This window comes from Sceloporus occidentalis, unplaced genomic scaffold (genome assembly GCF_023333645.1).
Source record: "Sceloporus occidentalis isolate IW3139 unplaced genomic scaffold, rSceOcc1.0.p SCAF_1, whole genome shotgun sequence".
Taxonomy (NCBI): Eukaryota; Metazoa; Chordata; class Lepidosauria; order Squamata; family Phrynosomatidae; genus Sceloporus; species Sceloporus occidentalis.
In genome coordinates, this window is record NW_028316981.1 from 168920787 (window position 1) to 168944042 (window position 23256).

The 23256-nt window shown below is 42.2% G+C and overlaps 1 protein-coding gene across 1 annotated transcript in view; it reads left to right on the plus strand.

Annotated features, from left to right (window-relative positions):
- LOC149322696 (E3 ubiquitin-protein ligase MARCHF9-like) overlaps window positions 1–23256 on the plus strand; it is a 71298-nt gene that overhangs the window by 33664 nt on the left and 14378 nt on the right. Inside the window, exon 2 of the mRNA XM_089509052.1 lies at window positions 21209–21364. Coding sequence (XP_089365178.1) covers window positions 21209–21364 — 156 coding nt within the window. The remainder of the gene's footprint in view (window positions 1–21208; window positions 21365–23256) is intronic.

Sequence of the window (23256 nt, forward strand, 5' to 3'; positions counted from 1 at the left end):
TTGAACTTTCCCTTCTCTCTGCATGTGGAGCATTCTTTTTTTTAAATTAAAACAATAGGATGCTTTCCTCTGCAGATTTGGATTTCTTTTGCATTTCCATGATATGGTACAGTCAGGGCTGATTTATCTATTGCAGGGCCCTCAGTATTTAGTACTGATAGTTCATATTATTCTCAGATTTAAAACACATACGCACAGAACAAACATACAGTCACCCCTCTGTATCCGCAAATTCTTTATCCATGGATTCAGCCATCCATGGATTGAAAATATTCTAAAAATATATAAATTCAAAAAAGCAAAACTTGATTTTGCCATTTTATCTCAGGGACACCATTTTACTATGACACTGTGTTTAATGGGACTTGAGTGTCCATGGATATTTGTATCTAAGGGGGTCCTGGAACCAAACCCCAGCAAATACCAAGAGCTCTCTGTACAGTACTGACATACACCACCAGAACACTTGTATTATTACCAAGACTGAAGGCACGAAGAAAGGGACCATAAGTTCAGTGGTAGGATACATACTTTGTAAGCAGAAACTATCAGTGCTCAGTTGCTCAGAGAGAAACTTAGGAAGCAAAAGATTTCCTTCTTGTAAAAAAAAAAAAATAGATCTTGGTATCTTATACTAGCTTTCTAAGCAAAAGGAATATTTGTGTATACAGATGTACACAAGTATTCTGTTGCATGAACTCTGCCATTACCAGCTGTATTCCAAATTTCTAAAGTCCAGGTAGAAGTTGATTATCTTAGTTATGTCTGAGGTGAGTAAGGCGAGGCTTGGACATTTAGGCCTGTTACAGACAGGCCAAAATAAAGCTGCTTCGAGTCACTTTGGAGGTATGGTATTTCAATGATGCATGCGTCCTAAGAGTCCAAAACCCGCACCAAAGCCATGCTCCAGTCCTAAGGACTGGAGTGCAGCTTTGGTGTGGCTTTTGGACTCTTAGGACTCATGCATCATTGAAATACCATACCTCCAAAGTGACTCGAAGCAGCTTTATTTTGGCCTGTCTGTAACAGGCCCTAGTAACAGCTAGAGCTGTGGAGTTGGCTCACAGGGATCAAATGGTTCTTTTGAAGTCCATCCTCCAGCCTATTGGCTTGGTGCTGTATAGGACAGAGGACTAATGCCATGCAGAAATTAAGGTGACACCAAATAATAATAATAATAATAATAATAATAATAGGATTTATTTATATGCCGCCCAATCACCCAAATAAGTCTAGTTTTCCCATCATCTTTTATGTGTCTCACTTAGCTGGTGATTTTAAAGGTGCTGGAGAATCTTATCTAATATCGAAAACTCAGGAAGTTGTGGTTGGCTTATGGATTTGTGAAAATCTCCCCCGTTTTTTCTCTCTCTGTAATTCGAACCTTGATGGAGAGGTGATCAACAGATCTTCTGCTTCAGAGTTCCCTCAAAGTACCTTTGCCTATCATGAGGTTTTCTTGGCAAGATCTGTTCAGAGGAAGTTTGCCATTGCCTTCTCCTGAAGCTGAGAGCATGTGACTTACAGGTCACCAGGTGGGTTTCATGACTGAGCTGGGAATCAAATCATGGCTTCCAGAGTTGCAGTCCAACATTCAAACCACTACACCATGCTGTCTGACTAATTGCGACCCTAAGATGAAACTATTATGCGGTTTTCTAGGCAAGGTTTGTTCAGAGGAGGGTTGCCATTGCCTTCCCCTGACGCTGAGAGTATGTATGTGACTTGCCCATGGTTACCCAGTGGGTTTCATGGCTGAGCTGAGAATCAAACCCTGGTCTCCAGAGTTTTTGTTCAACACTCAAATCACTACTCCATGCTGGCTCTATATATTCATGTATAAATCTAGAAAGTTTATTTTTTTAAAAAAGAGCCCAAAAACCTGGGTCGATTTATCCATGGTCAATGTAAGCATTGTACTTAAACTCTTATAAAAAAGTAACTGTCCTCTTCTCTGAATAGAGTGGCAAGAGGCGACAGCTTAGTTCATCCCAAGAGAACCTAAAAGGAGCACCAGTCCCCTCTACTCTCTCCTCCACATTGCCATCTCTGGCTTTTTTGAATGCCTGAGTGGGAAAATAACAGCAACAGCAGCTGTATGGTGCAAAATCCACAATTCTGGCTCCAAAACTTGCCCCTGACACGAGGCCGACTTATACACGAGTGTATACGATGGATGGTTACAACAATCTGGTGCACCTTTGGTGCAATTCTCAGCTCTTTAGTTTGTCAGTGTCTCTCCTTTAAATGAGGAGAGGGGGAATGGTGTAAAATAGCTGGAGATGTTGAAGCCAAAATAAATACTTTTCCTTCTCGGGGGGAAAAAGCCAAAATTTTGGAGATAAAATGAAATGTGTTCAATTTTTATTCTCATATTGAGTAATCTTATTGCACTGTTTTGGCAATATAAAATGCTTTATTTCTTAATTTAGCATTTCAAGTTGTACTATTTGATATAGTTATGAAATTTAAAATTACAGAAGCAAAATTGTAACTACAGCCTATACCAGAAGAAGAGCTACAAAATCTGTATATGTGCTGCCTCCTATGGATCTTAGTTTTTGCAATGGGAAAAATAAAAACAGAAATAAAAAATTTGTAATAAAGAGCTAAACAGATAAAGTATAGTATTTGAAAAGAAACAGCATCATGCAGTTACAGTCTTAAAGATGAGGATAGCAGCGTCTTTAGACAGTCATAAAACTAACTCAAAATGTGGGAAAATGAACTCTTTAATAGTATACTATCAACATAAGCAGGCAAGTTCTTATTGTATGCTCCTCTTGTGAAGATGGTGTCGCCAACTAGGAACAAAAATTCAACAGTATGCTCAGCAATGATCATTCTTTAATTCTATAGACTGTTTTGCATACAAGTCTTCATATTATGCAGTTCTTGGTATTTTACAAGGCATTACACTCATTCCAAAAGAGAAAGCACTTCATTTGAATTTTTTCTACATTTCCCCAAAATGTTTAGTTTTTTCCACCATAAAAACTTCAGAAAAAAAATTGTCATTGGAAGAAAATGCAGGGGATCCCCAAATTTTCCAACTCCTTCCCCTGGAGATTCATATTTCTAAGCAGACAGCTGCCAGGAAGTTTTTCCTAGACTTTCTGTTATAATCTAGTCACTTTTTCTTACATGTGTTGAAGACTGTAAATTAATCCATAAAGTCTAGGCAGATCTTAGAAGCAACGAGTTACAGATAACTAACAATGAATTCCTTTTCCCAACCATGACAACTAAGTTACTTTACTATTGTAATTCAGTATGGGATAATACCACACCTTGGCAGTGTAACTGATTTTAAAGTTACTTTTATAGTTACAAGGGTGCAGCCCCACTGAATGCTGGAGGAGATTTTATCCCGTGCTGCTTCTTTGTATTGAGGGGACGATGCAGTGGATCATAGGAGTGTGTGTTTTGTACCATAGGCCAGCTGCTTGTATCATTCACATTTTTTTAAAAAAAAGTAACTTGAGTTACTTGTTTGAGTTATTTTGGAAAACAGAAAAACAAAGAATTTAGCTACATAGCCATATTAGTCGAGAATATCAGTATGCAAAGGGATCTTGCAGCACCTTTGAGAATAACTGTGTGAAATTGGCTTCAGCCCTAGCCTTCAGGCTGAGGAAACAGAACAAGAAAGGTCTTGCTACAACTTCTTTCGCCCAGTTAATCTCAAAGGTGCTGCAAGATCCCTAGGCAGAAAAATAGTTACTGTTTAAACTTATAGCTATATGGAAGTTGTTTTTGATGCACATGAACCTACAGCCATTACTATTTTTAAAAGGAGCTTTTTGAGTTTAGGGGCTAGGATCAAGCTCTGTCCTTTGAAATTAAGACTTGCCCATCTTTATTTCCCCATCTGTGGCATCCCTGTCATCCCCGCTGGCTCTGCTTGGAATGTGAGGGGGTGGAGGCTGCAGGCAGCATTAAATGCCTCTATGAACAGAGTCTGTTTTCCTCTTTCCATCCCTTGCTAAAACAGTGGGAGATGGTTTGTGTCTTCTCTGGCTTGGAAGGTTGCTGTGTCCAAGCTGTTCCTTGTGTGCCCCCTCTTGCAACATCCCCACCCTCACTGCCCCCCAAACAACACCCCTATCCTGCTGCTTCCTGCATTGTTCAAGCATTCCCCAAATAGTAACTATGGTTCAGTGCAACATGGATGAAAGGAGGACAAAAACCTCAGGCTTGTCTGAGGTTTCTTACCCTCCCTTGGTTGCACAGACAGTGGCATCACTAGGGTTGGTGTCACTCAGTGCGGTAACTCATGGCGTCATCTCCCCCCATTGCTCTCCTCCCACATCACACCATACAGAATCCCTAGTAATGTTTTTTTGTTCAAATGTTACTTGTAAATCATAATTCCCATACATCACTGAATGTAATGGCAATAGTTGTGGCATAAACAAGCAAAATTAAAATTATACCTTTAAATTACAATATCATGCACAGCCTAAATATATTTACATTTACATAATTGCATGTGGTTAAAGTGAAAATTTGGGAAGATGTAATGTTTTTAAAGAAAAAAATTAAAAGTAAAAAAAAGTTTAAAACCTGAGGCCTCTCCTTTTCTTCGCCCACTGAGCCTCTTCCCACTCATTCCTTCTCTTCTGCTGAGCTCCAGCATTTCAAAGGGATACCACAGCCCATTTCTGCTAAAAGGCAGACGTTGGAGGAGCAGTGGTGACACCCCCTCTTAGGGCGCAGAACTCACTCCAAGTGCCCCCAGTGATGCCGCTGCATACAGAAATGCAGCAAAGGGGCTGCTTACTCCACAGTTCCTGTCTGATTCTTCATTGCATATTGGTTGTTAAGATCTGTTGCTCTCACCCTTAGAAATGGCCGATCAACCCAGGCTTGGGAACACAGTGGTCAATTGGTACCCCAATACTTGGTGCGGGGATGCATTGTCACTTTGCCGTTTTTTCCATCATGACAATCAGGACTTGGCTTTGGCTGTTATGCTAACAATGGAGCCTAACAAGCAGACTGGTTTTTTGGAGGATTGTCATTTGGTAAATGGATTGGCTAATGAAATGAGAAAGTGAAGAGTTGTCCCTACTGCTACAAAGAAGTAGTGATGGCCACTGGGTTTTCTTTTCTTTTCTTTTTTTGTCTTTTGTATTCTAGCTGTAAGAGATGTGGGCTGAAATATTCAATTCCATGGGGACCTCCTTGATTCTAAATTGATCTGGTTGAGAGAAGAATAATTTTTAGTCTGTTGTTTGTTAGATTTGTAAGCATTGTAATGGCTGGCATCTCAAGAGTTCAAGGCAGTGGCTGCTAGCTCTGGGGGAAAGGTGTTTGGCAGAAGGAAACACTGGGTTTTATAGACTCTGTTCTAGCCCTGCTCTTTCAGTCTGACCAGTCAGAAGCAGGCTTAATGCCCAGTAGATATTCCATCTACCTCACCCCATTCCAGCTTCTCTTGGAAGCACAGTGGGATGGAAGGGGCTGAAAGCTGTTCCTATTTTGTCTACTTGGGTGCATATATAGGGGTGCATCTACACTGTAGAAATAATGCAGTTTGGCACTACTTTAACTGCTGTAGCTCCATCTTGGGGAATCCTGGAGTTGGTAGTTTTACAATGCCTTTAGCCTTCTCTGCCAAAGATTGCTGTTGCCTCACCAAACTACAAATTCCAGGATTCCCAGGATGGAACTATGGCAATAAAGTGCTGTCAAGCTGCATTATTTCTACAGTGTAGATGCACCTTACGACAGTCCTGTAGCAGTTTTGACCCTCCAAATATTGTTGGATTTTCCATTCCTGCCTGCCTGGCTATGGTGAGCAATAATGGGGGAAAGCAGATCATCTCCATCTCGAGGGCCAAGGATTCTCAAACTTTGATATAAAATGTTTTGTTTATATATATCCTTAGAAATGTAAGGTGCGCATGCATCAGATTGATGTATCTGACAGGTATGTGCCTCAGGAATCTAGGACTGGCCAAATCTTTATCAAGTGCATGTGTGCCTGCAAACAGGTTTCTTGCAGGCTCGTTGTTTCCTCAGTATATATACTGAGCTTGAAAACCTGCTGGGGGAGAGAGGGTGCAGATAGGGCCAGCTCTACCATTAGGGAAAGTGGACTAGTTTCCTCAGCAGAAGATGTGAGAGACAATAACAATGAGCCAGTGTGTTATAGTAGTTTGAATGTTGGACTAAAACACTGGAGACAGGGTTCAATTCCCAGCTAAGGCATGAAACCCACTGGGTGCCGTTGGGCAAGACACATACTGTCAGCCTCAAGGGAAGGCAATGGCAAACCTCCTCTGAACAAATCATGCAAGAAAACCCTCCAATAGGGTCGTTTTAGTGCCACCATAAGGCAGAAAATCACTTGGAGGAACACAACAGCAAGGGGCTCTTACACACTGCACAGTTGTAGTACTGCGTTTCCACTTTAATTGCCATGGTTGATTCTAGGGTGGTGATATTATAATTTACGGAGGCACTGGAGCTTCCTGGCTCAGAGTTTTAAATGCTCCTCCCTAAACTGTGAATCCTAGGATTCCATAGGATGCAACCACAGCGGTTAAAGTTATAGGAGTTTGTTATATGGGACGGAGCCTATGCAGAAACTAAATTTAAACTAGAAAAAAAACAATAAAAGCAGGTAGATTTTCAAATGATGTCAGGGATCAACCTGAACAAAAAGTGTACAAAACCCACAAATGAGGATAGGTTTTCAGATGATGTTTGTGGGAAGGCAAAATAATGCAACATTAACCTGAACGTAAAGTCGTCAAAACCCGCTCCTTTTTACTTTTGGGAACTTCTGAAAGTAAAAAGGAGTGGGTTTTGGTGACTTTCTGCTTGGGTTAATGTTGTGTTATTTCTCCTTTACACAAATGTGTCTGAAAAACAAACCGCAAAAGCGGTCCCCCCCCCCCCCCCCCCGACTTTTAAATCCTATTTCTTCACAGGATTTTTTAAATTAAATTTTTATTAAAACACACCAAATATGAAACACATACAGACTTTACATACAATCAGATACAGACTTTACATACTGCACAGGGTTTACGGTATGTAATTTGCCTCCGTGTGATAAACTCCATAGTTGGATTCAGCTTCCTGGAGGGGAGAGCTCAGTGTATGTCACATATCCTGCCCAGCACTGCCTTAGATAGCTTGCTGCCTTAACATGTGGTGGAAGATTGCTGTAGCCCCACCAGTACTGAAGAGAGATTTAGCTGCCAGTCTGCATAGTTTACCTTTGTACAAGGAATGACCCATCTTGTCCTTCACCTCAAACACTGGAATGTCTTCAGCTGACAGTGGGGTGTTGGGATGGGGTTTGACAGGAATAGTGAGCTCTGTAGTTGAATAAACAGGGTGTATATTTTGAAATTCCTTTTTGAGAATGCAAGCTCATCATTGCATCCCATAACAGGGTGCATTCTAGTTTTCAATCCCTGCCTCCTCCTCCTCCTTTGTCTGCCTCATTCACAGGAACCAATGAGCTATTGTTGCTGGGGTTTGTGCCAGAATATGGTGAAACTAGGTCAGCCTTCCCTAAACTAGTCCCCTCCAGATGTGTCGGACTTCAGCTGCCAGATCCCTAGCCAGCATAACTATGCCGTCGGGGGAAGATGGGATTTGTTGTCTAGCACATCTGGAGAATGCTAGACTGAGGAGAGCTGAATTAGGTAAAGGCTTGTTAAGTTCAAACTGGCAAAAGTGTAGACAGTGATCAGCAAAATAATCAAGAGTTACAGCAACTTCAATATGAGGAACAGAGGGAGGTGGCATTTTTGCATGTGACCCCAGGGCCATTTTATGGGCCCCAGGGATCAAAAAATGCCCCCCCCCCAAATTTGCACTACAATTCCCTCTAGGAGACATAGGAGGTATTTATTATTATTAATATTATTATTATTTATTATTAACCTTTATTTATAAAGCGCTGTAAATTTACACAGTGCTGTACATACAATCTTTTTAATTGGACGGTTCCCTGCCCTCAGGCTTATTTGCGCCACATTTTGGGGTGTGGTGGTAGACTAATTTAGGCCCCATGCCTCTTTTTCAAAGGTAGATATGGCAGGGCATGTGTGGCCCTCCAGTATCCCCTGGGGGATCTTATGACCTCCTAACCTTCCACAGTTGCCCACCTCTGGGATACAGAGAGATCATTTCCCCCCTTCCCTTCTCTTAATAAAAGAACCCGAGGCCATCCAGTGGAGCCAAATGATGGGAGATTCAGGACAGACCAAATGGAAATATTTCTTCACACATTAAACTGTGGAATTCATTATTATGAGATGGCCACCAACTTGAGCATCTTGAAAATTGAATGAAACAAATGGAAAAGAAGAATCCTGAAACCGATTTTAAGCTTGAGGGAATGTCAAAATGGAAGGCAAGTTGTTGTTAATTTTGCCCACTTGCAGGTACTCAAAGGGGAAGGGCAAATTACTTATATTATCATTCAAACATTGTTAAATGTGAAGATTCCTATAAGCAGAATGGGTATGTAGAGGTTCTCCTCCATGTAGCATACTCCTAAGTTAAGAGTGCACAGGATAAACTGCAGGAAGCCTTATAATATTATAGTTTTTTGTGGGTTTTTTTGGGCTATGTGGCCATGTTCTAGAAGAGTTTCTTCCTGGTGTTTCACCAGTATCTGTGGCTGGCATCTTCAGAGAATTCTTGCTTGGAAAGGACTTGGGTATATATATTGTTTGACCTGGAAAGGCAGGAGCAATTTGCATGTATATTCTTCTGCTGCTCATGGCAGGGTGGGAGGGTCTGCAAAAGAGGATTCGTCTGCAGTGTCTCTTGTGTTCCTTGATTCTTGTTTGCACACTGCGTTTGGTGTTCCCTATGTAGACTTGTCCGCAGCTGCATGGTATGCGGTAAACTCCTGTGGCTGTGTGAGGGTCTCTCTGGTCCTTGGCTGAGCAAAGCATTTGCTGTATTTTCTTTGTCAGTTTGTAAACCGTTTGAAGGTTGTGCTTCCTCACCACTTTGCCTATTCTGTCTGTGACTCCTTTGATCTACGGTAAAAATACCTTACTTTGAGTGGCTGCTTGTCTTCACTTCTCTGGGTTTTCCTGGGCCTGTCTGAGCTGGAATAACCATTAGCCTGTAGAGCCCGGTCCAGGTGCTTCAGTTCTGTCTTCCAAGAAGTGGGATTCGCAGATGCATTTTGCTTGGTCTACCAGTGTTATGATTGTGCTTCTTTATTGTCCTGGGTGATGGTTGGAGTTCTTGTGCAGGTATCGGTCTGTATGTATGGGTTTTCAGTATACTGTGTGACCCAAACATAGGTTCGGTTTGCGGATGACTAGGACATCCAAGAATGACAGTGTTCCTTCCTTTTCTTTTTCCATAGTTAATTTGATGTTGGGGTGGATGTTGTTCAGATGGTTCAGAAATACAGCCAGATCTTCTTTTCCATGGCTCCAAATGGTGAAAGTGTCATCCAGGTATCAGAACCAAGTTGTGGGCTTTTTCAGTGCTGTTTCCAGGGATTGCTTTTCAAAGTGTTCCATGTAAAAATTTGCTGTCACAGGGCTTAGAGGGCTTCCCATTGCTACCCCATCTCTCTGTTCGTAGAATCCATCGTCCCACTGGAAATAGCTTGTGGTGAGGCAATGTTCGAACAGGGCTGTGATGTCTTCTGGAAAAATCTGTCGGATGAGTTTCATGGTGTCCATTATGGGGACTTTGGTGAACAGGGAGACCACATCAAAGCTGATTAATATGTCTTCAGGTTTTAGTTCAAGGTTATTGATTTTTCCTATGAAGTGAGCTGAGTCCTTGATGTAGTGGGGTGGGGGGGGGGAGGGTCTGCCCTTTATGGGTGTGTAATTGTGTGGCCAGAAACTTGGCTAAGTCATATGTGGGGGATCCAATAAGACTCACAATGGGTCAGAGTGGAATGGAATCCTTGTGGATCTTGGGAAGTCCATATAGTCTTGGTGAGAAAGCTTCAGATTTGCACAAAATCTGTGAGGAATCAGTGACAACAGTTGTCAGCTAATATTTCTTAGAGCTTGATCACTGAGTCCCCTTCTTATTGATAATTCCTGAGGAAACTTGGCTACCTAGAAGTCTTGGTGATACAATTTTGTTAGATCTTTTGGGGGCTCAAACGCCCACCCCACAACCTCTATTTCAGCATTCTGTATAAAGAGGATGGAAAGACCACCTGATGGGCAACTATGAAAGCATGGTCAAAGTACACTAAGAGATAATCAAAAACAAGAACAGAAGGAATAGTGACCATAAGTAAAATACAGTTGGTCCTCTCTATCCATGGATCCTTTATGCATGGATTCAATCATCCACAGCTTGAAAATATTCCAAGAAATATACGTTCCAAAATGCAAACCTTGATTTTGACATTTTATCTAACAAACACCATTTTACTATACCATTGTATTCGATGGGACTTGAAGATTTTCGTATCCATGGGGGTCCTGAAGTCAAACCCCAGTGGATAAAAAGGGCCACTGTAGAGATCATTATCACCCTAACTCTACAGGAAAATGAGGCAGGCCACTTGGTAAGTATGTCTATGGCTGCTGCCACATGGCAGAATTTATGCAGTTTGATACCACATTTACTGCCATGGCTCAATGCTATGGAATTTTAGGATCTGTAATTATGTGAGATATTTGTCTTTTTCTATCACAAAGCTCTGGTGCCACAACAAACTGCAAATTCCAGGATTCCATAGGATGCAGCCGTGACAGTTAAAGCAGTGTCAAACTGCATTATTTCTACAATGTGGATGCATCTTAAATGTGATGGAGAGACAGGGTCGAGAAATTGCTTTGCCATGGTCAACACCTGTTTCTGCACCAATGCAATCAAGAGACCATTTGAGCATATTTATGCACTGATTTATACATTGCTTGTACACCTAGAATCTTTTAAGTGTACCCCTAACAGTGTAGTAATGTGAAAAACAAAGGGGTCAGACTTCTTTTTGCAAATATCTTCTTGTAATGCACACACAATGAGGAGGCCAGCCACAGCTGTGACTCCCTGTCAAGTAACCATTTGCTGCCAAACCTGTTTGCTGCTGAATAATGTGCACAAAGTCTCTGCATCTCTAGGATTTATATCAGAGGTTTTAATGGCTTGAGCAGCAAGAGGAGAAAAGGAGGAAGGCTATGTTGAGGGATCTTGGTTCTCTGCCAGGTAAAAAGCAGACCTCTGCAACTTTAAAAGCCGAATCCTGATTTTTCACAATGAGCAGGATAGATTATGAAAATGAGACAACATCGTTTGACCTTCTCATTCAATTAAATTTGATTTATTAGACACAAGTTCCACTCAGCACCAGAAGAAGCAGAACGTGCAATTTGTGTGGCAAGGAACCCTGCTCACGTATTTGTTGTGGTTGCAGATAAACAAGGAGTGGAGGAGGGAATTAATGCTACAAGCAGGATTGGCCCTACTACTACTAGGCAGAGTGAGGCAGAAAATGCTGGGAGTGGATGTCCGAGTTTTGGAGGAGAAAGCTTGGGGATTGTTTTCTTTCCTTGCTTTTTGTGCCTGTGGCTGTTTGGGGTAGGAAACCACCTTCAACTATTTTGGTTTATTTTTATTTTTTTAATTGCTGTTTTAAATTAACAACAAACATGTTGCCAACATGTTAATGATATTAACATAACTAATTACTAGCATTGCTTTCTCTTACACGTTTTGATGTCAATGAATTAGTTATGTTTAATGATATATCATTAGTGTCTTATCAGAAATGCCAGCATTTCCAAACTGCTCAACAGACATTCGAATGTACATGGGTAACACACATTCTTGGATGCCTGGAGTGAGAGACAGCATGAGTCTGTTAATCTTAGGGTCAGTATCTATGATCTGGGAGGGATCTAGTTGCTGATCCCTTTGGCTTCTTCCTATCTCCCTGTATGTATGGATGCAAACTTTAGGGGTGTGGGGTGGGGGAGAGGATTGTGTGGAAAGGCCCATGGAATCTGTCGGGTATCTTGGTTGAGTCTACACTGTAGAAATAATACAGTTTGGCACCGCTTTAACTGCTGTAGCTGAGTAGCTCCATCCTATAGAATCCTAGGATTTGTAGTATATAAGGTTGTCCAAAGAGTGCTGGTGCCACACAAAACTAAAAATTCAAGGATTTTCTAGGATGGAGCCATGGCTGTTAAAGTGGTGTCAAAGTGCATTATTTAAACTGTGTCGATGCACTCTTGGTGATGGACAGATGGTCAGGCATGAATGGACATTGAACAATGTGCATATGGTATAGTGTGGAATGGGCTGATGGGCCACGACAAATGTATTATTGTGGCCTGCCAGACGTTGTTAGATTGCAGCTTCCATTCACCATATCCTGCATAGGTAATTTTGCAGGATGATGGGAATTGCCTCCCAACAGTATCTGGGGGCCCACATATCTGCTTTTACAGCCTTTTTCCAGTCTAGTGCCCTCCAGAATGCCCACCAGGGAGCATAACTGCCAGCCTCCCATACTCAGAAGGCAACACTGTTTAATTCTATTTTGATGCTTACTTTTGTATTTTTAAAATTGTATTATTTAAAATTATAAGCCATTTAAAGTTCCAGTTTTTTTGGGGGAAAGTAGGATATATGAATATGACAACAACAACAACAACAACAACAACAACAACAGGAGGTCATTGTAGAGCATTTCACTACAAGGTTGAGGAATGATAACTTTTCCAAGGTTGCTAGAAGCTGTTTTACATACTGTTCTCCTTACATAGAAAGCCTTTCCATATCGGAAAAAGTGTGAAATCTTTTTGTGTATTGTTGTATGCGATTGTGTGCACACACCTTCAAGCCACCTGTTGACTTATGATAACTACATGTATTTCATACAGTTTATTTAGGCAGTGAATCCTGAGAGGTGGTTTTGTCAGTTCCTTCCTCTGACATGTAGCTTATAGCACTTAGTACAGGCTGAGTTTCTTTATCCAAAATGCTTGGAACCAGATGCGTTTTGGATTTCAGATTTATTGATTGATTGATTGGGTTTTTAAATATTTTCATATACATGGTGAGGTATCTTGGAGATGGGACCAAAGTCTAAACATGAAATTCATTTATGTTTCATATACACTTTATACACAAAGCCTAAAGTAATTTTATACACAGTATTTTTTAATAATGTTGTACATGAAACAAAGTTTGTGTCTATTGAACCATCAAAAAAAAGCAAACGTGTCACTATCTCAGCTACCCATGTGGTCAATGTTGGATTTTTGGGGTATTTTGGATGTCATAATTTGATATAAGGGAGACACAGACTGTATTCTTTGGAGGTTCTCCACCCAAGTACTAACCAAGCCTGGTGCTGCTTAACTTCCAAGATCAGACAGGATCTGGTGCCTTTAGGTTATTTTATTTACTGAATGCATAGTTATTTCTTAAAGTGTATATGCTGCAATGTTACTTCTGCAGACTCTTGAAGTGGCCCACATTGAGAAAGCAGAATAAAATAAAAACCATGTTAAAGTATTATAAGTCTGACAGAAGGCAGCAAAAAATGAACAGGGAAAATGGGTCTCAATTAAACTAGAGTGAGTTGCCTCCCAGTTCATTGAGGACTTCCAGAATAAAAAAATAAAAATATGATATGCTGGAATATAAATGTTTCTAATTGGATGTAAGGTAATTTTTCTAAACATTTTATTATTTTATGCTGGCTGTATGCCATAATAAATTCATTCAGAAGGATATAACTAACTTGCTAAAACACTCTAGAGATAGTCCAGGGCCCATTTCACACTTTAGAGGTATATCACAGTAATTCCACTTTAACTGCCATAGCTGCATTCCTATGGAATCTTGAAATCAACATTTTGTTGAGAGCTCTTTAGAGTCCTCAGCCAAAGAATTCTCCTCTGGTACCTCCAAGCAAACTACAGCCAGACTTCCGTATCTGTGGGGGATCCATTCCAGACCCCCCCCCCCGATACCAAAATCCATGCATGCTCAAGTCCCATTAAAAGTAATGGTGGTGCAATGTGCCCACTAGTGCAGCTGCGTGCACATGCCACCATTAACCAAAATGGGGGTTTGCCATCCTCTGATGGTTAAATCTGCGAATGGCAAGTCCGCTGTACAAACTCCTGGATGCAATAAGAGGCAGCCAGGGCAGTTAAAGTGGATTCATGGTGTGAAAGAATCTTTTGAGATAAATAGTCCTCCCACTGGCATACACACATCAAACAGCAGAGGCATGCACAAATACAGTGGCCTCTGCACATTCACTGGGGTTAGGGATGAAAAATCCCTGTGAATGTGGAAAAACCGCAAATAAAAAAAAATACTATTCTTTTTACCTAAGCGAACACATCTCTAGGAATCTCCAGGTCCTCCAGTGCAACTCTGTGGTCAACCTCTAATTGACCATAATACCCCAGAGGGGAGGATCAAAATTCAAAATGATCTCAATAGATTAGAAAGCTGGGCCAAAGCTAACAAAATGAATTTCAACAGGGAGAAATATAGGGTACTGCACTTAGGGCAGAAAAATGAAATGCATAGATAAAGGATGGAGAACACCTGTTTTAATGAGACTACATGTGAAAGGGATCTAGGAGTCCTAGTAGACCACAATCTGAACATGAATTAACAGTGTGATGTGGCAGCTAAAAAGGCCAATGCGATTCTAGGCTGCTTCGGTAGAAGTATAGTGTCTAGATCAAGGGAAGTAATAGTGCCACTCTGTTTTGCTTTGGTTAGACCACACCTGGAATACTGTGTCTAGGCATGACAATTGAAAAAGGATGTTGACAAGCTGGAGTGTGTCCAAAGGAGGCGACCAAAATGGTGAAGGATCTGAAAACCATGCCTTATGAGGAATGACTTAGGGATCTGGGCATGTTTAGCCTGGAGAAGAGACAGTTGAAATGATATGGTAGCCCTGTTTAAGTATTTGAAGGGATGTCATATTGAGGATGGAGTAAGCTTGTTTTCTGCTACTCCAGAGAATAGGACATAAAGCAGTGGATGCAAATTACAGGAAAAGAGATTCCACCTCAACATTAGGAGGAAATTCCTGACAGTAAGAGCTGTGTGACAGTGGCGCACACGCTCTCAGAGAGTGGTGGAGTCTCCTTCTTTGGAGGTTTTGAGACAGAAGCTGGATGGAGATCTTTCACAGGTGCTTTGGTTGTGAATTCCAGCATGGCAGAATGGGGTTGGACTGGATGGCCCTTGAGGTCTCTTCCAGCTCTGTGATTCTGTCTGCCAGATGTTGATCATAGATTCACACTGAAGGACCTACAAATGCCCAGAGAAGTATTTTCTCTAGAAACTTCTAGCTTCTCTGGTACAACTCTATGCTCAACTTCTGGAAGAGTTACACTGGACGACCTAGGAATTCCTAGAGAGGATACATTAATCAAAAACACAAATAATCAAATCTGCAAAAGTCAAAACTGCAAATGTGGAGAGCCGACTGTGGTCTCATTTGGCAGTGTTAAGATACAAACAGGAATAGCAAGGAGAAAGCCTTCCTTCAAGTACAGTGGGCCCTTGATAACTGCAGGATTTTGGTTCCAGAGCCCCCTATCAATACCAAAATCCATGGATGCTGAAGTCCCATTATATACAATTGCACAGTAAAATGGTGTCCCTTACATAAAATAGCCAAAATCAAGGTTTGCTTTTAGAGTTTTTTTTAATGGGATATTTTCAAGCTGTGGATGGTTGAATCCGTGGATACAAAGAGCCAGCTGTACCTGGGTCTTAGCCCAAAAATGTGTGTTATACTTTATGTCCATGGGGTGTACACACTGTGGAGACCTGCTCCAGTTTTGATTTTCTAATATCTAACTGCAGTTATTCTGAAATCCAGAATAATCCAGATGCTTTCCTGTATCTTTGTGATGTGCAACTGTATGATCTGGATATGATTTTATGATACTGTTCCATCCAAAAACCAGTTGGGCTTTATCTGTGCCTTTCTAGAAAGCTTTGAAAGCAGTGATAACAAATGTGTCAGGAATCAGCTCTTTTGAGAGACTTTGCCTGTTTTGCATTTGTGCACCAGAATCTGTCTTTTGATGGACAGATGCAGATAATACCTTATATGCACATTTGAAAAGTGTCCCCCTTTTTCTAACACATGCAAAACACTGCTGAAATGCATTTTTGTCAAGGAAAAGAATGCATTCAGAAATTAATTTCATGCAGTAAATGCCCTGAAGGCACCAGATCCCATCTGATCTTGAAAGCTAAGCAGTGTCAGCCCTGGTTAGGACTTGGATGAGAGACCATCAATGCATACCTGGCAGTGTAGGCTATATTTCAGAGGCAAAACCACCTCTGAGGATTCTTTGCCTAAGAAAACCCTATGAAATTCATGAGGTCACCATAAGCCAATGGGTGACTTCTAGGTGCATGTATGCACACGCACACCCATTAGTATACAAATGTATGTACACTTGCAAAAATAAGTAGAAAAGTGAATGGGGCTTTCCTCATTTAAAAACAAATATGACAAGACACAGAGATGGAGTGGACATAGAGGGGAGAAAGGGGAAGAAGACCTTGGATGTGCCCATCCACAGTAAGTGCTACATGCTTCCAAACAATGACTACTGTGATCTACTGTATTTGCACTTTTTGGCTAGCTTAATGAAGTTGTCACTGTGATGGGCATTTTGTTATGGTTGTTCATCGCGATCAAGTCAACACTGACATATGGTGACCCTATGAATGAGAGACCCCCAAAGTCCCTCTATCATCAACAGCCCTGCTCAGGTCTTGCTCACTCAGGGCCTTGGCTTCCTTGATAGCGTCTATCCTGTTCCCTGAGGGATTCTGGGAGTTGAGGTCCAAAAAGATGATTTTCCAAAGCTCTAAATATTTTAATTTTTTTCACTTCTATGCTGCCTTTCTCCCAAAAAGGGGTCTGAGGTGCCTCACAAGATAAAATATTATAAAAACATCACAATAAAGTTTTAAAAATAAAATACAAGTGGTCAACTTCTGCAAAGGTGTGTATGGATTTGTCTTGCTTGCTTGCTTTACAGCCAATGACTACTGATCTTGCTTCATTCTGTCCCTTTTCTCCCTTGTGGTTGAAATTGGGCTGGTGAAGCTGAATGGTCATATCAGGAGTCTCAGTACTAACTCTGTGCTCCTGGTGCTCCATCTGACAGGAATCCAGAGTAATTTCCTTGTTCAGGGCATATATATCTATTACCCATTGCTAATACTTCCTGCAACTGGGTCTGAAATATTGATGCTAATTGCTGCTCTTGCTCTCCTGGTAGCACATTAAGCAGGTAGAACTAACAAACTGCTTTCCATTTTTAAAACAGAGGGGGACTAATGGACTACAGACCTAGAGATACCCTCTTATCTAGACTTTTCCTCTTGGTGGGCTTTGGGAGGGGCAGTGTTGGCCCAGTTTTGACTGATTATGGATCAACTGAGTTGCCGTAATCCAGAAATAACTTAAAGGCACAAAACAATAACAACAACAAACAATGATGGGTGGCATCTTTGAGGAGTGATGGCATTCAGGAGGTGTTCAGATATTAGGACCAGAATGGATGGACTTTAGGCCTATGCTTTCCAGTTCAGGATTGCCCCAGGTGCTGAGGTTTCCAGGCCAAAATCTTGGACCTAGGCTCCTGGTGGTGTAACGGAGCATTATCCATTAAGTATTAACCACAGCTGTTCACAGCTTGTAATTGAAATAAAGATACACATACAGGGAAATATTTTCATTTTTGGAAATTAAGAATGGAAATGTTAGCTAAAAGGGCTGCTCTCAAGAGCTAAGTGATTGATTTGAGGAGATTATGTCTTGTCACTTACCTAGGGGGATTGGATAAGGACTCTTTACTTGCTTCTAGCCAGAAGGTCGATGCTGAGCAGAGCAGAGCAGAGGGTGAACCCTGTCACTACAATAATTGGAAGGGAATGAGGAAGCTAATGAAGTAAATGCATAGTCCTTTTGGAGTATCCTATTTGCAATTTTTAGCACGGCTTGCAAACTATAGCAAGTTGCTGTTTTAATAGCTGAGCTAGAGATTTGTACACAGTCCTGTTCGTCTTGCCTGGAGTTGAGGAAACCAAAACAGGAGAGGCTGCACTAGTCCAGATTACCCATGAAAACAGGAAGCTCAGGGCCAGGCCCTGAGACCAGTCAACCCTATTCAGACTGAGCTTTGATTTTCACTGGAATGGAGAGTTCAGAAAATGGAACTATGACTTACTGGTTTATTGAAATTGGAATGGGATTAACATAATTTTCATCCAGGTTCCAGTCCTTTGTCATCTTCCTACACTGCCTTTCAGTTGCAGCTGTCCTCCTGACAACACAGCTTTTGCCTTGCTATTGGAGAGCAGAGGTGGCACAGAGCAGTGCCCAGCACTGTTTGTGTTGCCAGACACTTGTTTGTGTTCTCCTCCCCATCTTCTCTGGTAAGGCCATGGTCATGTTGGAAGAGAATGGTTGAGGACAAAGATTGGCATTTGAAAGGTGAGAGGACAGGTTGGGGTTGGAATGGATGGTCTTGTGGTCTCTTCCAACTCTAGTATTCTACGATGATTCTATGATCAGGGACAGGAACAGGTTGAATCTTGCTTACCTGAACTGTTTCGGACCAGAAATGTTTCAAATTTCAGAATTTTTCAGGTTTTGGAATACAGTTGTTCCTCCACATTTGTGTCTTTGACTTTTGCGGATTTGATTATTTGCAAATTTGATTAATGCATTCTCTCTAGGAATCTCTAGGTCCTCTAGTGCATCTCTGCTGGAAGCTGACGATAGAGTTGTTCTGGAGGACCTAGAAACTACAGGAGAAAACTAGAGAAAACGTTTATTTAGCCATGTATAGGTTCTCCAGTGGATTCTATGGTCAGCTTCTGACAGATATTGAACATAGAGTTGTGCTGGAGGACTTTGGGGCTGTACAGATTGGCAGAAAGGGGTGGCGAGACCCTGCCCCTTTCTGCCACAGATAGAGACCGTGCCAACCAAATGGCGTGGCCTCCAGGAGGCCTAAAAAGAACCTGCTCCCAGGGCGCCATTGGTGCATTCACATGCGATGATGATGTCTGCATGGCATGATGCTGTTTGGGTGCTACACCATGCAGACATCATCATTGTGCACCTCGTGTGGATGGGGGAGCGGCAAGATGGCGCACAGGTGCCGATATAAGGACTGGGCGCATGTGGATGCCCAACCCTACCTAGCCCTAATTTCAGCCCCAAACCAGCACAGACCTCCCATCTGTACTGGGCTCTAGATTCCTAGAAAAGTGTTCTCTTAAGTTAGAAAGATAGTGTTTTTTTTATTTGCGTCTTTTTCACATTCAAAGGAAGCTTCTACCCCTAAGTCCAGTGAATATGGAGGGCCCACTGTATTTGCACATACATAATGAGATATCTTAGAGATGAGACCCAAGTCTAAACATGAAATTCATTTATGTTTCGTATCCACCTTATACACATAGCCTGAAGGTAATTTTATATACAATATTTTTAATAACGTTGTGCTTACCATAAAGAAGACAACTAGCACATGCAGTAGACCACAGTGAGATCACCTGGACTCCCAGTCACCAAATCCAAGAAGATATTCTGAAGGGGGACTTTGGAAACTGTGGAGTCAGTCTTGGGAAGGCCAGTGTCATTCATTCTCTCTCTCTCTCTCTCTCTCTCTCTCTCTCTCTCTCTCTCTCTCTCTCTCTCTCTCTCTCTCACACACACACACACACACACACACACACAAATATTCTGGGAGTGATTGTAAAAAAACCCAGCACCCAAAACTTTTTCAAGTGCTGAATTTAGGAAGGGTTCTTTACTGTTGTCAAACAATTCTGAGTCTGAAATATTTATGTGTTTCTGGAAATCATCTGCCAGTCTCCTAAGAGAACCTAATGTGATGATTACCAAACTTTGGTCCTCCAGGTGTTTTGGACTTCAATTCCAAGAAGCCCTAGGCAGCTTGTCCAATGGTAAAAAGCTCTGGGAACTGTAGTCCAAAACATCTGGAGGACAAAAGTTTGGGAGCCAGTGACTGACCTAATGTATCTTTTGTCTGTCTCTGAGACAGGAGGCTATATAGAGAACTAGAATCATAGAGTTGGAAGAGACCGCAAGGGCCATCCAGTCCAACCCCCTGCCATGCAGGAAATCTAAATCAAAGCATTTCTGACAGATGGCCATCCAGCCTCTATTTAAAGACCTCTAAGGAAGGAGACTCCACTCCACTCCGAGGGAGTTCGTTCCACTGTTGGACAGCCATTACTGTCAGGAAGTTCCTCCTAATGTTGAGGTGGAATCTCCTGTCGCTTGCATCCATTGCTCCGGGTCCTAGTCTCTGCTCCCTAAGTTGTTCCTCATAGGGCATGATTTCCAGAGCTTTCACCATTTTAGTCGCCCTCCTTTGGACACGCTCCAGTTTCTCAACATCCTTTTTGAATTGTGGTGCTCAGAACTACATACAATATTCCAGGTGGGGCCTGACCAAAGCAGAGTAGAAGGGCACTGTTTCTTCCCTTGATCTAGACACTATACTTCTATTGATGCAACCTAAAATTGCATCGGCCTTGTTAGCTGCCACATTGCACTGTTGACTCATGTTCAACTTGTGGTCTATTTGGACTCCCAGATCCCTTTCACATGTTGTTTCATTCAGCCAGGTGTCAACCATCCTATATCTGTTCATTTCAGTTTTCTGCCCTAAGTGCAGTACCTTACATTTCTCCAAGTTAAAATTCAGTTTGTTAATTTTGGCTCAGCTTTCTAATCTATTAAGGTCATTTTGAATTTTTGTCCTGTCCTCTGGGGTATTAGCTACTCCTTCTAATTTGGTGTCATCTGCAAATTTGATAAGTATGCCCCCAATTCTGTCATCCAAGTGATTGATAAAGATGTTGAATAGCACTGGGCCCAGGACAGAGCCCTGTGGGACCCCACTGGTCACTTCTCTCCAGGATGAAAAGGAGCCATTGTTGAGCACCCTTTGGGTTTGGCCAGTCAACCAAATCTATGTAACAGTTACGTTGTCTAGCTCACATTTCACTAGCATGTTTGCAAGCATGTCATGGGGACCCCTGTCAAAGGCCTTACTGAATGCTATATCCACAGCATTCCCTTCATCTACCAAGTTGGTAATTTTATTTTTAAAAAAAAGAGATTAGATTTGTAATGAGCACTTGTTGAATGTCCTGACTCTCCCATTGCCTTTTTTCTTGACAGGGGGAGTTGTTGAGCCCGTGTCGCTGTGATGGGTCCGTCCGTTGCACCCACCAGCCCTGCCTGATTCGTTGGATCAGCGAGAGGGGCTCCTGGAGTTGTGAGCTGTGCTATTTCAAGTACCAGGTCTTAGCCATTAGCACAAAGAACCCCTTGCAGGTAAGCCATGGTTAGCAAACTGACCTTATCAGTTGACCAGTTTGGGGGTTGGGGTTGGCAGCAGGCAATGATAGGCTAAATGCACATCTGGCCATGCAGTCATGTCCATGCACAAGCCTACCAGGAAGTCTTATTTATTGCTTTACCTGTTTCTCCTCCTATTCTCTTGAATGATGGACAGGAGCAGACTTGGCATCATAGAAATTGAGATGATGCTGAGAACTGGTAGCAAGGTACTTGGAGAGTGTAATGAGTGTTCAGTACTCCCCCTCCTGCCATGCAACTTGTAAGCCTGCGGTTCTCAACTTGTGGGCCGCGACCCCTTTGGAGGTCGAACGACCCTTTCACAGGGGTTGCTTAAGACCATAGGAAAACACATATTTCAATGGTCTTAGGAACCGAGACACCACAATTTTATGGTTGGGGGTCACCACAACATGAGGAATTGTATTGAAGGGTCGCGGCATTAGGAAAGTTGAGAACCACTGTTCTCAGCCTTTAGGTGCAATGGAGGATGCTATCCCACTGCCATTGTGTTGAAGATTTGGTTGTCAGTCCAGTACAGTTGGATTTTGTATGTGAAATTGGGGTGTTGAGGTGGGGAAACGCCAGCTTCTCCACCTCAGGCAACAAAATGTTTTGGGCGAGCCCTGACTATTGGGTGTGGGGCATGGCAAGAACAAACTGTTTCCCCCTGTACAGACTCCCATGTGGTAAATTCTGTGACTTACCCAGTCCCCATGGAAGGAGAATGTTCACCATATGAAAAGTGACATGTGAAAGTGTCATCATGGCGACTTTGTAGTGTGTGTGGGGGGGGGAATGAGTCGATTCTGATTCATGCACAGATGGACAATTTGGCAACTCCAGTCATTGTCCTCAACACTGGGTACATGCTGTTCTGAAGAAACTCAGCAGCTCCATCGTTCCCACCTCTTATTCTAGGGGTGGGAATCATGTGGCCCTCCAGATGTTGCTGGCCTGCAGCTTCCAGCAGCGCTAGCCAGCATAGCCCCAGTGGCTAGGAACACTGGGAATTGGAGTCCAACAAAATCTGGAGGGCCACACAGTTTCCATCTTTGCCCTACTCCTCCTGAAAAGAACCTTCAAGGTATGCAGGAATTAACATCAGGTATCAGAAAAGTACAGCCTCCAGTGGTCATGCTGGCTGGGGGATTCTGCAAGCCACCATGCTCAATAGTAACTATTCCAAGATCTGATTAGATTAGCATTCAGCTCTGATATTGCTTATCCCATTAGATTTCAGCTCAGACTCATGCTCTCAAAATTGAGATGTGGCCAGCCCATATTGCAAAATTATGAGGGGATGAGTCACAGCCTAGGTATGCACTCTTTGAGTTCGAGCCATAAAGGCTCATGGCTTTCATAGGTAATGTTTCCATTAACACAGCTGTGTGTTTCTGTGCACAAAAAACCCATAACATCAGGAAAGAACCATGTTGGACTTCAAGAATTAGTGCTGTTAACTCCTATCATCTCTGTGCATTGACTATGCTGTCTGTGGTTGATGGGAGTGGTAGTCCAACAGATCTGCAGAGCCATTGATTCACCAAACCAATGATAGGAAATCCTTTTGAAATCATTTGCCACAGAATTTCAACATGTCACAGTGGCTACTACACAGCATGTTCTGTGACAGTTTTCACTGAGTTGGCATTCTCATGGTATGTTGGACTACAACCCTCACCATCCCCAGCCAGCATAGCTAGTGTTGGGAATCGATTACCTTGGAGGGTGGTGGGCTCTCCTTCTTTGGAGGTCTTTAAACAGAGTTTAGATGGACATATTTGAGGAATGCTTTTGTTGTGTCTTACTGCATGGCAGGGGGTTGGAGCGGATAGCCCTTGTGGCTCTTCCAACTCTATGATTCT